This window comes from Asterias rubens, chromosome 1, assembly GCF_902459465.1.
Source record: "Asterias rubens chromosome 1, eAstRub1.3, whole genome shotgun sequence".
NCBI classification, from domain to species: Eukaryota; Metazoa; Echinodermata; class Asteroidea; order Forcipulatida; family Asteriidae; genus Asterias; species Asterias rubens.
In genome coordinates, this window is record NC_047062.1 from 23,227,894 (window position 1) to 23,241,529 (window position 13,636).

At 37.7% G+C, this 13,636-nt stretch overlaps 1 protein-coding gene across 1 annotated transcript; it reads right to left on the reverse strand.

Moving 5' to 3' along the window:
- Positions 1-4,741: 4,741 nt before the first annotated feature.
- Positions 4,742-13,594, reverse strand: LOC117296918. Its single transcript, XM_033780027.1, has 4 exons — positions 13,106-13,594; positions 8,295-8,345; positions 7,157-7,960; positions 4,742-6,590 (listed from the first exon to the last, which is right to left on the reverse strand). Exons 1-4 carry the CDS (start codon positions 13,469-13,471, stop codon positions 6,528-6,530), a joined length of 1,284 nt encoding a protein of 427 aa, XP_033635918.1. The 5' UTR covers positions 13,472-13,594; the 3' UTR covers positions 4,742-6,527.
- Between the last annotated feature and the right edge of the window lie 42 nt (positions 13,595-13,636).

Genomic DNA, 13,636 nt, shown 5'->3' on the forward strand with positions numbered 1-13,636 from the left:
AGGTACCCGGATAAGTGGCCAAAACAGAGGATATAAAGGCTTGGGTTTGTTTTTAACACGCCATATTAGGACTGTTGGAAAGTGAATGTAAAATCATGCAACTTGCAACCACTTTACTACACGGCAGTTTATATCATCAAACAACATTCTAAAGATACAATGTCATCCATGATGGGAATGTTATTTTCACGGTAGTAGTACCTTTCACAAAGGCACTACTAACTTGGGACTAGTCCTTAAAGGAACACGTTGCCTTGGATCGGTCGTTTGTTATAAAATGCATATGGTTAGAAAGATATTTTAAAAGTAGAATATAATGATCCACACAAGTATGACTCGAAATTGCGTGGTTTTCCTTTTACCTCGTCGACTAACACGGTCGGCCATTTATGGGAGTCAAATTTTTGACTCTGATAAATGACCGACAGTGTTAGTTCGCAAAGTTAAAGGAAAACCACGCAATTTCGAGGAAAAGTTGTGTGGATCGTTATATTCTACTTTTAAAATATCTTTCCAACCATATGCATTTTATAAAAAACGGTTACAATTTACAAACGCTTTTCAAAGACCAACTCGACTGATCCAAGGCAACGTGTTCCTTTAAGAAGGATGAGTGACTCGTACTCGAGATAAGACTAGTCTTTGTGAATTCAACCCCACGACTTTTAAAACACATTTTGGGATTGTTCAGAAGGGAAAAGAAGCCATGTTTCCTGGCAACTTAAAAGGCATACAGTCTGGTGCAAATTGCAGTCAAACTATGCCAGAAACCCCTGAGCTAGCCTTACTTTTTGGGCTGTTATGGCTCTCTTTTAACAGTGTTCTCATATATTTATTGACCAAACCAACAGCGGACGAGCCGCCAATTACAGGAAAGGATACCAAAAAAAACAATAAGAAATATTCATATAGCCTATATAAAAACAATCTGATATGTACAAAGAACTATGAAGACTGATGTTAAAGAGAGCCGTAACAACAAAACACTGCAAACAAGGTGGGCTAGGCTATACCCCTATCTGAGCATGTAGGAAGGAACCTCCATGCCCTGCTGAGCAAGCCCACATACATCTCTCTCATGAAAAGTGCTTTTGGTTCATTTTCCCTCTTGAATAAAGAGAATTCTCTAGTTTATCTGTTTGGCAAACTGTGTGTGTGTGTGTGTGGGTGTGTCTACCAGTTGAAATGTACTAGTACAAACCAATGAGGATGTCCAAACAAAATGAGAGCGAAGGGAAGTCCTTGATTTAGCAGGTCAATGTGCGTGTGTGGGAATATGTGAGGGTGGGGAGAGTAGGAGGAAGTGGGAGGCGGGCAGTGTAAACAAAAATCTCCATCTTCACAAGAAACTAGGCTCCAAACATCCAGTGTAAAAAACCCATAGTCTTCATTAACACAACAAACACATTCCTGCATTGCAACACAATTCCCTTGTTTTCTTCAACCCCTTTATTTTTCATGCAGTATTCGAAGAACAAATATTTGTCCTAGTTATTTTCTGAACTTTGTACAGGTAGGCAAGGTTTACAGAGCAAACATAGGTTGTGTCTTCGTCGCAATCTCCAGCACCATTCCATCACATAAGAATAAATGATGAAGGTTCCAATGGCCCCGGGGTCTTTCTATATATTCAACAAATTGTTTTTTCCCACGTCAGGGCCAAGGAAAACACGGCAAACATGCCTCTGTCATGTTTTCTTTTTAGTGTCCGGGGGATAAAGATGCTGTATTCAGGACCGAAATGAAAAACGGGCATGAAGTTTGATTCACTGGGCAATTACTGATGAAGCCCCTTAAAGGCACTAGACACCTTTGGTGGTCGTCAAAGACCAGTATTCTCACTTGGTGTATCCCATTATATGTACAAAATAATAAACCCGTGACAAATTTGACTCAATTGGTGATGGAAGTTGCAAGAGAATGTTGAAAGAAAAAAACACCCTTTTTGCACAATTTGTGTGCTTTTCATCTGCTTTCTAAAAGGCTTCAAGCCTGAAGGATTTTATTATTTGAGTGAGAAATGACATCTTTCTATAAAACTACACTACTTCAGAGGGAGCCAGCACTCCTTTGCTCATTGCCAAGTAAGTTTTGTTTTGCTTAGAATTCTTTTGAGCTATAACCAATAGTGTCCAGTGCTTTTAACCACTGGTGCTTAAAACAGTGTCGCATCAATAACCTTTTAATATTACGGTGTGCTTATTTGAGATCTGTTGATGAATGAAATTTGTTGACAAGACAGATCTGTCTTGATTAGGGAGAAGCGCCAGGCAAAAGCGCTTCTGCAATAATGGTATTTTCTTTCTGTTAAAGGCACTGTACATGTTTGGTAATTACTCAAAATAAATATTAGCATAAAACCTTACTTGGTAACAAGCAACGAAGAGCTGTTGATAGCATAAAACATTGTGAGAAACAACTCCTTCTGAAGTAACGTAGTTTTTGAGGTAGAGGTAGTTTCTATCTAAAATAATAAAACACTTCTGGCCAGAAGCTTTTTATTGCTTTCTGAAAGCACACTATTTTGTAAAACAAGGGTGTTTTTTCTTTCGTCATTTTCTTGCAACTTCAATGACCAATTGAGTCAAAATATTCACAGGTTTGTTATTTTATGCATATGATGAGATACACCAAGTGAGAATACTGGTCTTTGACAATTACCAAATGTGTTCAGTGCCTTTAACCTGTACTTTCTTCACATCCTGAAGACCAAGTTCCTACAAATATGTGTTTCAATTTGTCTTGATAACTGTTAACATGACACCATATATCCCATAATCAAATTAAAAGTAACATAATTGTTTAAATTTGGAAAAATGCTGTATTCTGAAACCCTAACCAGTTCAACAATAATCATTATCGCCTGTAAGTTTTGTCCTCTTTTTACAAACACCCCCATCCTTTAAAAAATGATGTAAACAAAGAATGATATGCCCTTTTGGGGTCAAAGTTGCAATGCGAGTGTTGCAATGCAAGAGTATCACTGGTGCAATTCAAGCTGAGTGCGTGCAGTTGGACCTGTTAATATGTTTTGGTCCGTAAACGTACAGTACACTTTTATCAGGCAGCCTCAATCGCTGTCATGTTCCCCCGTTTAGTATACAGAAATCAAGTAAAAGGGTTAAAATTTGTTTGCCTTTCCACAGCTATTGTATCAGTTACAAAACATTGATTTGAATGGGGGGGGGAGTGGGATGTCTGGTTTTTGAAAATGGTCTATGGTAAACAGATGTGATTATTATGCTGCATTATGTTTGCACGAGACCCCCTGTGCAACATTTGCCAGTAAAATTACTTGGTTACAAATGAATGGTCAAAAAGCTAAATTTTCAGATGAAAGAAAGTGCTTTGCTTTGACTTGTTTCAAAGTTTTGGAACAAGCAACATTTCCAGTAATAGTGAAGCCTCTGATACCCTTGCGCTTTATGCTGTGATTCCAATAAAGGGGAAATTATGCACGCCTCCATGTTATTGTGCAAAAGCTTGCCCCAAACCATGTCAAGACTGGCTTTAATTTTGGTTTTATCCTTTCACTCATGTGTGCTAGTAAAACTCTTGGACAAAATCACAAGAATAGTATTCAGGTGGGAATCAAACCCACGACCTTTTAGAGCAGTGTGTCACCAACTAGACTGCCAAAATTGCCCGCTAGCTAGAGGCAGTTCGAATCCTATATTTAGCAGCTGTCTTTGTTTGATGGATTTATATTCGAGTGTTCACCCAATTTTATGAAAATTTGTCAAAATGTTCACCATGGTGAATTCTCTATTTTGAGACACCCCTATAGTTGAATACTCTTTGGGCATAGTGAGCAGCAGTAAAATGGAAATTCTGTGACCATTAATTTGTAGTTTACAACAATCCACTTTCTATTCCACTTTCTCTAATCAATAAAACTTGCAAGATTCATTGGCACAAAGTGTAACAACTATCACAACTGTCATGATGAAGTTACAGATCTGAACAGAATGTGTAAATTACATGTATGAGAATAAAATACAAATCACAGCGAAACTACAAGAGTGCATTTACACCAATAAAAAAAAAGGATTCTAAGAGTCCTTTTTTATTGGTTTAAATGACCATTTTGCATTCATCCATTATTTTTTCAAGGATGTCTTTCCATTTTGTGTCCGTCAATCATCTTATGAAAATGACCATCATTTTACTTATTTTATAGGCAGGCTACTAACTATGCTTGAATAACTCATTACAACCGATTTCCTCTTTTTTATATAATTATTTATAGTACCATAGAAAGTGAAAAGACTCTGTCAAAAAATCAAAATAAATACAAGCATTCATGAGAGCAGTAGTCTCGCGCAGAGCCGTTGTCTCGCACAGAGCAGCAGTCCCGCTTAACAACTTGTCCACAAGTCTAGCCAAATGGCTGCATACACTAAAAAATGGCTAAGAACACTAACAAATTGTCAAGCTTGTCATGGTTACTGGAAATAAAACACTACAACCAGTATCATGACATTTACTGAAGGTGAAAACTGACACATTTGTCCCCTTATATTAACTTTAATTAATGTGACCCAATTTGACCCAAGATGACCTCAAGATGTATTTGTAAAAAATTACCAAACCCAACTTCAACAAGTTCAGTTGACCCCAACTTGACCTAAGCTGACCTTAACAAACACCTAAGACAATCCTCCAGGAGTAAACCCGACACCGATGACCTAAGCTAAAATGACACCGACTGGAATGACTCAAATTCCACACACAGTTTTGTCATGTAGCCATACATTTTGTTCAATGATTTATTCTGCAAGCACATTGTACATTCATTTATTACAATACATGTTTAAATGTACTTTCTCTTAGTTTCATTTCCTGATGGCAAATTTTACCACATAAATTATTCAAATTTCTTTTACTTCCGAACCTGCCTCTAATTTTGTGAAGACTATGATGTGGCAAAGTGCCATCAAGTCTGGTACACCACGTAATAAGGCCTAAATGAAAAACTCGCACTTTAAAATCATGTTTTTCAAATGACAATCCAGAAGATAAAAACTGAATTAAATGTAATACAAAATAAATATACATTAAGCTAATTGTATAAAAACATGTTATACAAAGCTGTACAAGTAAAAAGTAAGACAAGACACAAGATTGTCAATGAAATAAATCTAAACTATTATTTGTATGAGCATGTAGTTAGTCCATTTTCAAAGGATATGCTGGGATTGTCTTTGACAAATCTAAGACACAAACGGATGAGCTTCTTGCCCTTTGTTTTTGGAGGCAAATAGCAGAAAAGTGTTTGATACCTAGTTAGAATGTCTTATCATTTGTAATGGCTGAAGAAAAATAAAATAGCTTTATCTCAATTGAAAATATGAAGACAAAAATGAGACTAAAACTAATTCGAGCGAGATATTGTGATAATGTAATGCAGATTTAAATAAAATAAAATAAAAAGGTTATAATTAAAACACCATCTGATTCACATCAAAGGAGCTTATGCGAAGGTTCAATAAAGTAAATAAATGAGTTAAATGAATATTCAAAGGTTTAAACGAATACATAATTATTTCAGCAGCAGATTATTATTGTTATTGAAGTGCAGCATTCTGTGAGTGTTACCGTATCTATTTCAAGACAACACTCCCTCCATATATTACTAAATACTGCACACCTAATACGCACCTTGGATCAGAGAAACTTAGGATCTTGAAAGCAATTTGCAGTGATAAAGAGCACAATGGCTCAATTTCATAAATGTTTCAACCCATCTGTTCCAGTCATCATCAATTATTTTCTGATGAGCTTTTTTCAGGTACATGTAAAAGTCGCTTCTCTCCAGAAAAATTGTACTTTGACCTAGTTTTCACCACAATTTTTTAATGTAGTTTACAGATTTTTGATATTTTTCAAATTAATTTAAAGCGTACGACACAATGTCAAAGCAAACTTCTCAGTGGATGTTTAATTCAGATACCATTTTGGTAATTTTTAGTGTTCTTAATTAAAAGAATTCCTCATCCCAAACAGGCGAAAAAACAGTACATTACAACTTGTGTTTACGTGTTGGTCCCAATTTCAAGCCTGTTCTTCATAATCAGAACCCTGGCAGGTTGAATAAACAGTTTACCGGACAAAATGTTTTACCTTTGGACATTTTTTGTTTGTATGACACTAAATAGCACTTAGGTTCTGTTTTTCCCCCTTCTGTCTGTGTCAATCCCTTCATTAACACACTAAGACTCCGGCATGACACTTTGGGTAAATTGCATCGCAACCTAATAAATCACTGTCTCATATGTATTCAGCTCACATGTAATACTCTTTGGATAAATTGCATTGCAACCTAATAAATACTTTTGCATTTATGTATCCCTCGCTGGACACGTTTATGTAAACATACATGTACATGTACATCCTTTGACAGCTTTCACATTTCAATGACACATAAAACAGCAGTTGACTCCCATTACATACTGTTACAGCACACAAGTCACTTACCCACAACTTTAACCTACAATGATCATACAACCAATGCATGTTTTGTTTTTTCACCAATCAAAGAGAAATTCATAACTTGCCGCTTCCTCCATTCCTGGTTCGCCTTCTTCAGTCTGGTAAAATTGAAAAGACAACAAAGATAAAATGGTTAACAAAAAGGAGAAACTTGCAAACAAATTTACAAGTTTTCATCTCAAGTTAAATCTAGGTAACCCCCCCCCACCCCCCACATACTGAAATGATATTTGCCAAAAATACCATATTTTTTTTAGGAAACGGTGTTTATATGTAATCTTTTTTGGGTTTCCTTGCACTTAAGTTATCAAACAAACATAGTGTGCAAAAGCTATGACAAAAAAACAAGTTGCCTTGCGAGTATTCCAACAGTTCTATCAAACTGATACGTCAGTTCAAAGAGTGCATCTCTTGAATGCTAGGTATTGTTGGAATGAACGGCCCACTCTCAACAACAAGTACATGGACTTCTCTGTGAATATTGATATGCGCAACACAAGAATGGTTCATTATTATTACTAACCAGTGTTGCACCATCCATTTAATAAGATGCATAAATCAATCAAAAAAGGAAACATTATCCAAAGGGTAATTGCCAAAAATATCTCTTGCTCTAAGAGATGAACAAAAAAGCTGATTAAACAGAGCGCCCACACTAACACACCTTATGATCACCCTGTCCTGCCTCTTTGGGCGGCGACCTCTTGCTCCCCGCATCAAAGTTCATGTTATCTTGAACCTTAAGTTCTTGCTTCATCTCGGCCAAAAGAGCCGCCGGCAGGAGCTGTTTCTTCCCGGCCTGCTGCCTCTTGGACCCGCTGTCCCTCCTCGGAGATCCCATCTCGATGCTCTTCGAGGCTTTCTCCCGTTTCGGAGATCCAACCTCGCTGTTCTTGGAAGCCTTCTCCCTCCTTGGGGATCCAATCTCGATGTTCTTGGAGGGTTTCTCCCTTCTCGGCGACGACGGTATGCTGACCTTCTCCTTGGCTTTGCTGCCGCTGTTTGTAGAACCTTTTGATCCGCTGTTCTTCTTGGCCGTCACGGGCGGCGTTGATTTTGGTTTATCGGAGCGCTCCCTCTTGGGGGATTTTTTCCTCTTCTCCAGGGATCCTTGACTTGATTTTTTTTCGCCGTTGCTAGAGCTGCTGTTGGTGACGGCGGCGATGTTCTCCTTTCTGGGTTTTGACTGCTTACTGTTATTGGCCTCATTGACAGCCTGATCAAAGACTAGTCTTTCGGAGCTTGACGCCAGGAGGTTATTACCCAGACTGTTACGGTTGCTGACGTCACGCATCAGCATGACCGACAGCTTGCCTTTGTCCTTGTGGGCCTTGGCGAACCACTCAGCATCCGTCTCATCGGCTGGGTCCGAGACTTTGATGAGGTCGTGGGAGATGGAAGGTGATGGCACTGTGGTTGCAGTCGCTGGAATTGTCTCGGGGGTCATGATGGTCAACTCGTGCTGGCACTGAACGAATTTAATTAAGGAAATAGGGAAAGAAATTAGGAAAGACTTGACAGAAATGTAATCAACTCTCCAAAGTCGAGGTTGTTAATAGCACTCTGTTGAATGTAGGTCATGTTATGCAGGCTTGGAATTTCATCTTTGAAAGGCTATTTTTATTTTGTTAAGGACACTTGAAGTTCCACTGGGAAATCTTAAAGTTTAAGGGAAATTTTTTGATGGGGCCTGAAGGCAAGACCAGGGCAACAGAGGCCATTGCCCTTGTGGTCTCTGTGGAATTTTAGGCCAGGTTATGGATGTTTTAAAAAGGAACAACCTCTCTCAGAAAGATAGTTACCTTTGTCTCCCAAGAAAACGGACCAGAAAACTCATCTTTCCATGATACTGTCTGTAAATGATAAAAATAATGTGTTATCATGGGAAATAGTTTGAATCAGAAGCAATTTATCTAGAAATTGTACAGGTACAACCAAGTGTTTCTATGAAAATGTGAACACCTTCATGCATGCAATACTTACAAGTTAGCTGTATAAAAACTAGAAAACATAAATTAATGTACTCTTCTAAAAAAACACTTATAAATGTACATGTTTACCACTTGTACCTTTGAAGTAAACATTTTTTTTTAGACATAAAAGCAAATAATATTTGTAAGACTTGCTATTCCGTTATGAATTCATTCTGACATTGTGAATTATCTGGACCTGGTGTGTGAAAGTTAAAGCCTCCTAACATTAGGGAACCTTTTGCTTTAAACAACTTGGCAAGCTTTTACACACTTTCACATTTTCCCCACTCACAGCTTTCTGTGTGAGTAAAAAAGCTTCCATGTGACAAAAAAAGTGTGATTGCACTTTATGCACACATACATGTGTACTTCTTGCCACGACTCCCCACTGCATACAACACGTATTATGCACCAATGCTTGTTGCCAAACTCCAAAACACAAGGCAATGAAGCACCAATTTCAATTGGCGCCCGTAATCTTTTAATAAGATTCAATTATGTTGGCTCTGAACTTCTCCCAGATGGTTACGTCCATCAGATAAACACTCATAATGCTCAGAGTCTCAGACACAACAAGAGTAAAAACATGATTTCTACTGAACGAGTAGCTAGAGTATACGTAATATTAAGTCAGACTTGTAGAAAAGATGAAAGATTGTTATGATTGCGGTGGGGGAGGAGAGACGGTGGGCTTTTTAATCCAATGACAGGTTATCCCCAAGGAAGCTGGTGATCGCAACTTGTGCAACTAATGTTTTTATTTGAAGTTGTTGTTCTCTAATTAGTGCTGCTTGAATGAGGCGAAGCTACTTTTCAAACCAGAATAACACAATCATACATGTTCATTTATCATGTGGATATTTGGAATAAAGGTAAATTCATACAGGCCTTGAGTTTCATTATTGAAGGGGCACAGCAATTTGTCTCTGGTAAGGGACACTTTTTAAAGGCAGTGGACACTATTGGTAATTACTCAAAATAATTATTAGCATAAAACCTCACTTGGTGACGAGTAATGGGGAGAGGTTGATGGTATAATACATTGTGAGAAACGGCTCTCTCTGAAGTGACATTGTTTACGAGAAAGAAGCAATTTTCCACGAATTTGATTTGGAGACCTCAGATTGAGGTCTCGAAATTAATAGGGTATTTTTCTTTCATAGTTATCTTGCAACTTCAATGACCAATTGAGCTAAATTTTCCACAGGTTTGTTATTTTATGCATATGTTGTTTCGGTCTGACAAAGTAACTGCCTATGTTTCTAGCAGTCATTTCTCAGGTGTTGCTTTCAAATTTATGCAGCTTCACTGAACGCAGGATGTAAGATTCAATCACTATGAGGACTTTAACCATGGTTAGTAGCCAGAGGCATCCGGGTGTCATTTGGATGTCATTTGGACCAAACAAATCTGGGCTGATGCCTCGATTTGAACATATAGGTCCTTTCTCTATGATTTGATGTAGAGTTCACACTTGGGTTTAAGACTGAGGAGAGACTTGTTGTGCAGAAATTTCATAAGTGAGGATTATATTAAGGTGCCTTCCAATGAAAGCAATTTTTGTGTTTGGGGTTTGTTTGTTTGTTTGTTTGTTTGTTTGTTTGTTTAGATGAGCTTCCCACTGAGGGAACTTGGTAAACTCCCACAAGGGAATAAAAACACCAAGCTGGCAACAACCATACTGTTTCTGTCCCATACAAACATTAATTGGTTTGAAATTTCCATATGATTATGAATTGCACAAATTAAGTGTGTTCAGTAACTACAGTAGACGACAATCCTTATTCTACTCGTTGTGATTTCAGCCGTTAGTTTGGTAGGATTCGAACCCACAACCTTGTGATGGCAAAAAATAACTGCAGTCTAACCACTTTTTTTTCAGGCTCAGACTGTCGCAGTAAACTTAAACATTGGATCTTGAGTTCAAAAACTTAAACATTGGATCTTGAGTTCAAAAAAGCTTTTTAGTTTTCTATTTAATCAGCACTAACCACATACTACACTCATATAGCCTTTCATGCTGTGTAGGCACTTTTTAAGGACTGATGCTATTTTTACCTCAACAGCAATTTCAACTATAAATTGCAGCATTATTTGTTTTAACATTATTATGTGTCCGAAAGAAGAAAATACCCCTGTGACAAAAATGAGTGTTGCAAACATCCTCTTCAAATTAGAAATTCATTCAATTAAAGGAGGAGAAAATTTTGTTTGGAAGAGTAACGAATGTGGAAAGCAATAACATCCATAGACCTTAATAACAACAAAACTCTGTGGGAGAAATACTGTGTGGGAGTATCAAGTACGGTACCGGCAGTTTGAATCCTATTATTTAGCAGTGGATATCACAAAAACCATTTAATAATAGATGGTCGTGAATACAATTTGTCACTTTTCTCTGTACAGGCCTGTGTGGCATTAACAACAGATAAGATCCCCAGGGTCTTAATACAAATTTCACTTAGTAAACAAACTATATAAATTGTTACTTATTATTGCTGTTGCTTTGGACCAAAATGTCTTAATGGCATTGCTTTTATATTAGCACTTTTCCAATCTTGGTAACACTATCCCCTTAATTCTTGTTACCATAGTAACAATGCGAGCACCAATTCACTTTTCATTAAAAAAAATTTTTTGGAGCAACTAACGTTTCTAAGTCCTAATGAATTATTTATTAACTGAGGGGGAAGGTATCCATGGTTTAAATACGATGTACTTTAGATGCACTTGAAAGCTACTCCCATCCTTCGGAGTCAGGCTACCTGACCGCACTTTGGCAAACAACCTTCAATGTAGTTGCAATGAACTTGTAAATCCAAACCAACGGCCCTTAAATGGAGGGTCGCAATGAAGTGGTTGTCTACTGTGTTTGCTTGCTACTTTTAGTTTTTAAGAAATCTTACACATGCAGGCCGGATGCTTCAATAAGGGTAGTGTTTTTTTTAATCTCAGAGCACCTCTATCAGGATAATTTGAATTTCTAATGGAAGAATTCATGGTGCACCAGGAGCTTGACTCCACTGTAGAATGGACCCTTCCCGTGAAATATGCTAATCACATTCACGCATGCGTACAGACCCTGTTGGTTGGCAAACGCCATAGAGTTGTGCAGACGCGCAATCGCATCTGCGTCACGCACCCATTAGCCGTGTACAAAACAGAGCGATGTTCCCTCATTTTGCCAACCAAAATGTTAGTGCGCAGGCGCTATGTGCAATTTACATATTTCATGGGAAGGGTCTATTGCCTCCCTCTTGCCCACTCGCAATAGTCTTCATCAGGACACCCATACTTGTTATCCTTCGTTTGATTCTTTTTATCTTCTCAGGTGCTGTTGTAGTAACTTTTATTTGTTATGGTAGTTTTTAATTTAGTATTTTGTTGTTCAGTATACCTTTGTAATTTGTTCCCGAAAGCATACTTGTTATGAAGATGTTAACAGGTTTGTAAGCATCCTGCAAATTTATTTAATCGGAATTGCCCCCGTTGATTAGAAATCAATAGAAGTATATTGACAAATTTGATTCTCCCAAGCAACTTTTGGAGAATCAAATTTTTGTGTTTTTTGATTGTATTATCAACTACAGCCAGAGATGCAGTTGGTACCCACTTCGCCCTCAACACCTCACTAAGTATGAATGGATATACCATGAACTAGTGCTTACTGATTTCCTGTTTCTCAAAAAGAAGACAACTGCAATTTTCACAGGTGACTTTCAATGTATGTTTCTTGATAATTTTGCCAATAAATCTGCAAATCGTTGACAAAAACCAAACAATGGCCCTACTGTCATGACTGTTACATATTAAGCCCTTCATTTAATGTCACCTGTGACATCACATGTTTACAAAAAAAAACATGTGTAGCCTGGAACTCCTGCAAAGGGCCACATCTCAAAACCTGTTTAAAAGTTTTGTGTTAAATTAGGGGCCTATAACTCTTTAATTTATGTGGAAATTTGTGACAGAAAAATTAATGTGAAATGTTGGGCTAAACGACCAGTGCAATATTTTGCCTGTCTGAAAGTCATTAGAATGAACAAGGTCACTCTTTTTTTAGTAATAATGGTCACATGGTCTATTTAGAATTTTAGATTGCAAGAAGAATAGATGCCTATAGATGTAGGTTAAATCAAATATTGGATAAATATTTCATGGTAGTTTCAATTGCACTTGACGAATGACGCACAACCACAGTGTAAGCAGTCGGCATGAAGTTACAAATCGTGTAAACACCTAGTTGCGATAACGTAACCCTCCTCCGGTTACGTTAATAATAATACCGCAACTAGTAAACACCAGGCATTCGAATTAAACAACACAATACAGGCCAGTGCACAGGGCAGACTCAATATGGCACATATTACTGTAAACTGGAATATTTGTATTGTATTTCATATGGGTGGCAACAAATTAGACCAAGTAACTGGGGCACTGCGCAGCTACGTACTCCGGGTACTCCTTTATTAAATTAAAAAAGCAATTTGCCATCTGCAGTGCAGTCATTATTTGATTTTTTCAATAGGCAAACAATGGTCACACTTTGTTACAAATTTACATAACTTGCAGAATGCAAGTTATTTAGATTAGTAATTAAATATAAAAAAAAATTCACGTTTGTCAGATGCTTTATTTACCTCTTTATTTGAACTGTCCTCATGATCTGTGGAGTAGTGGACAACCTTTCCCCCGCCCTCAACTTTCAATCGGGGAAAACTGGCAGATACAGCGTTGGTTTTCTTTCCCAACTTGAGCTCATACCTCAGTTGAATTGTTGGATCAATGAACCACTCATCTAAAAACGAGTCTCTTTCCTTTTGAGTCAGACGGTCCCAGTCCCTTCGATGAGACTCCATGCACTTCCGCTTTTCGGAGATTATTTTTCTCCCGATCGGGTTGATTTTCGAGAAATAGTCGTCACTAATTTCCTCCATGGACCTTCCCCCGTGATCTATGGGAGCAGTGCTCCGTTTTGGCTGGGTCTCTATTACAGTAAACGCCATGTTTTTCTGGTATTTGGGTGTTTTTTGTGAGCAATGTGTCAAGACTAGTTGCCAAAAATTCACGATCGAATGACCCCAAAATGATTCATTCACATGAAATTTGCATTGATGACAGATAGATGCAGTGGGTTTATTATTGACATTTTTGACCTTTGGTAAAGACAA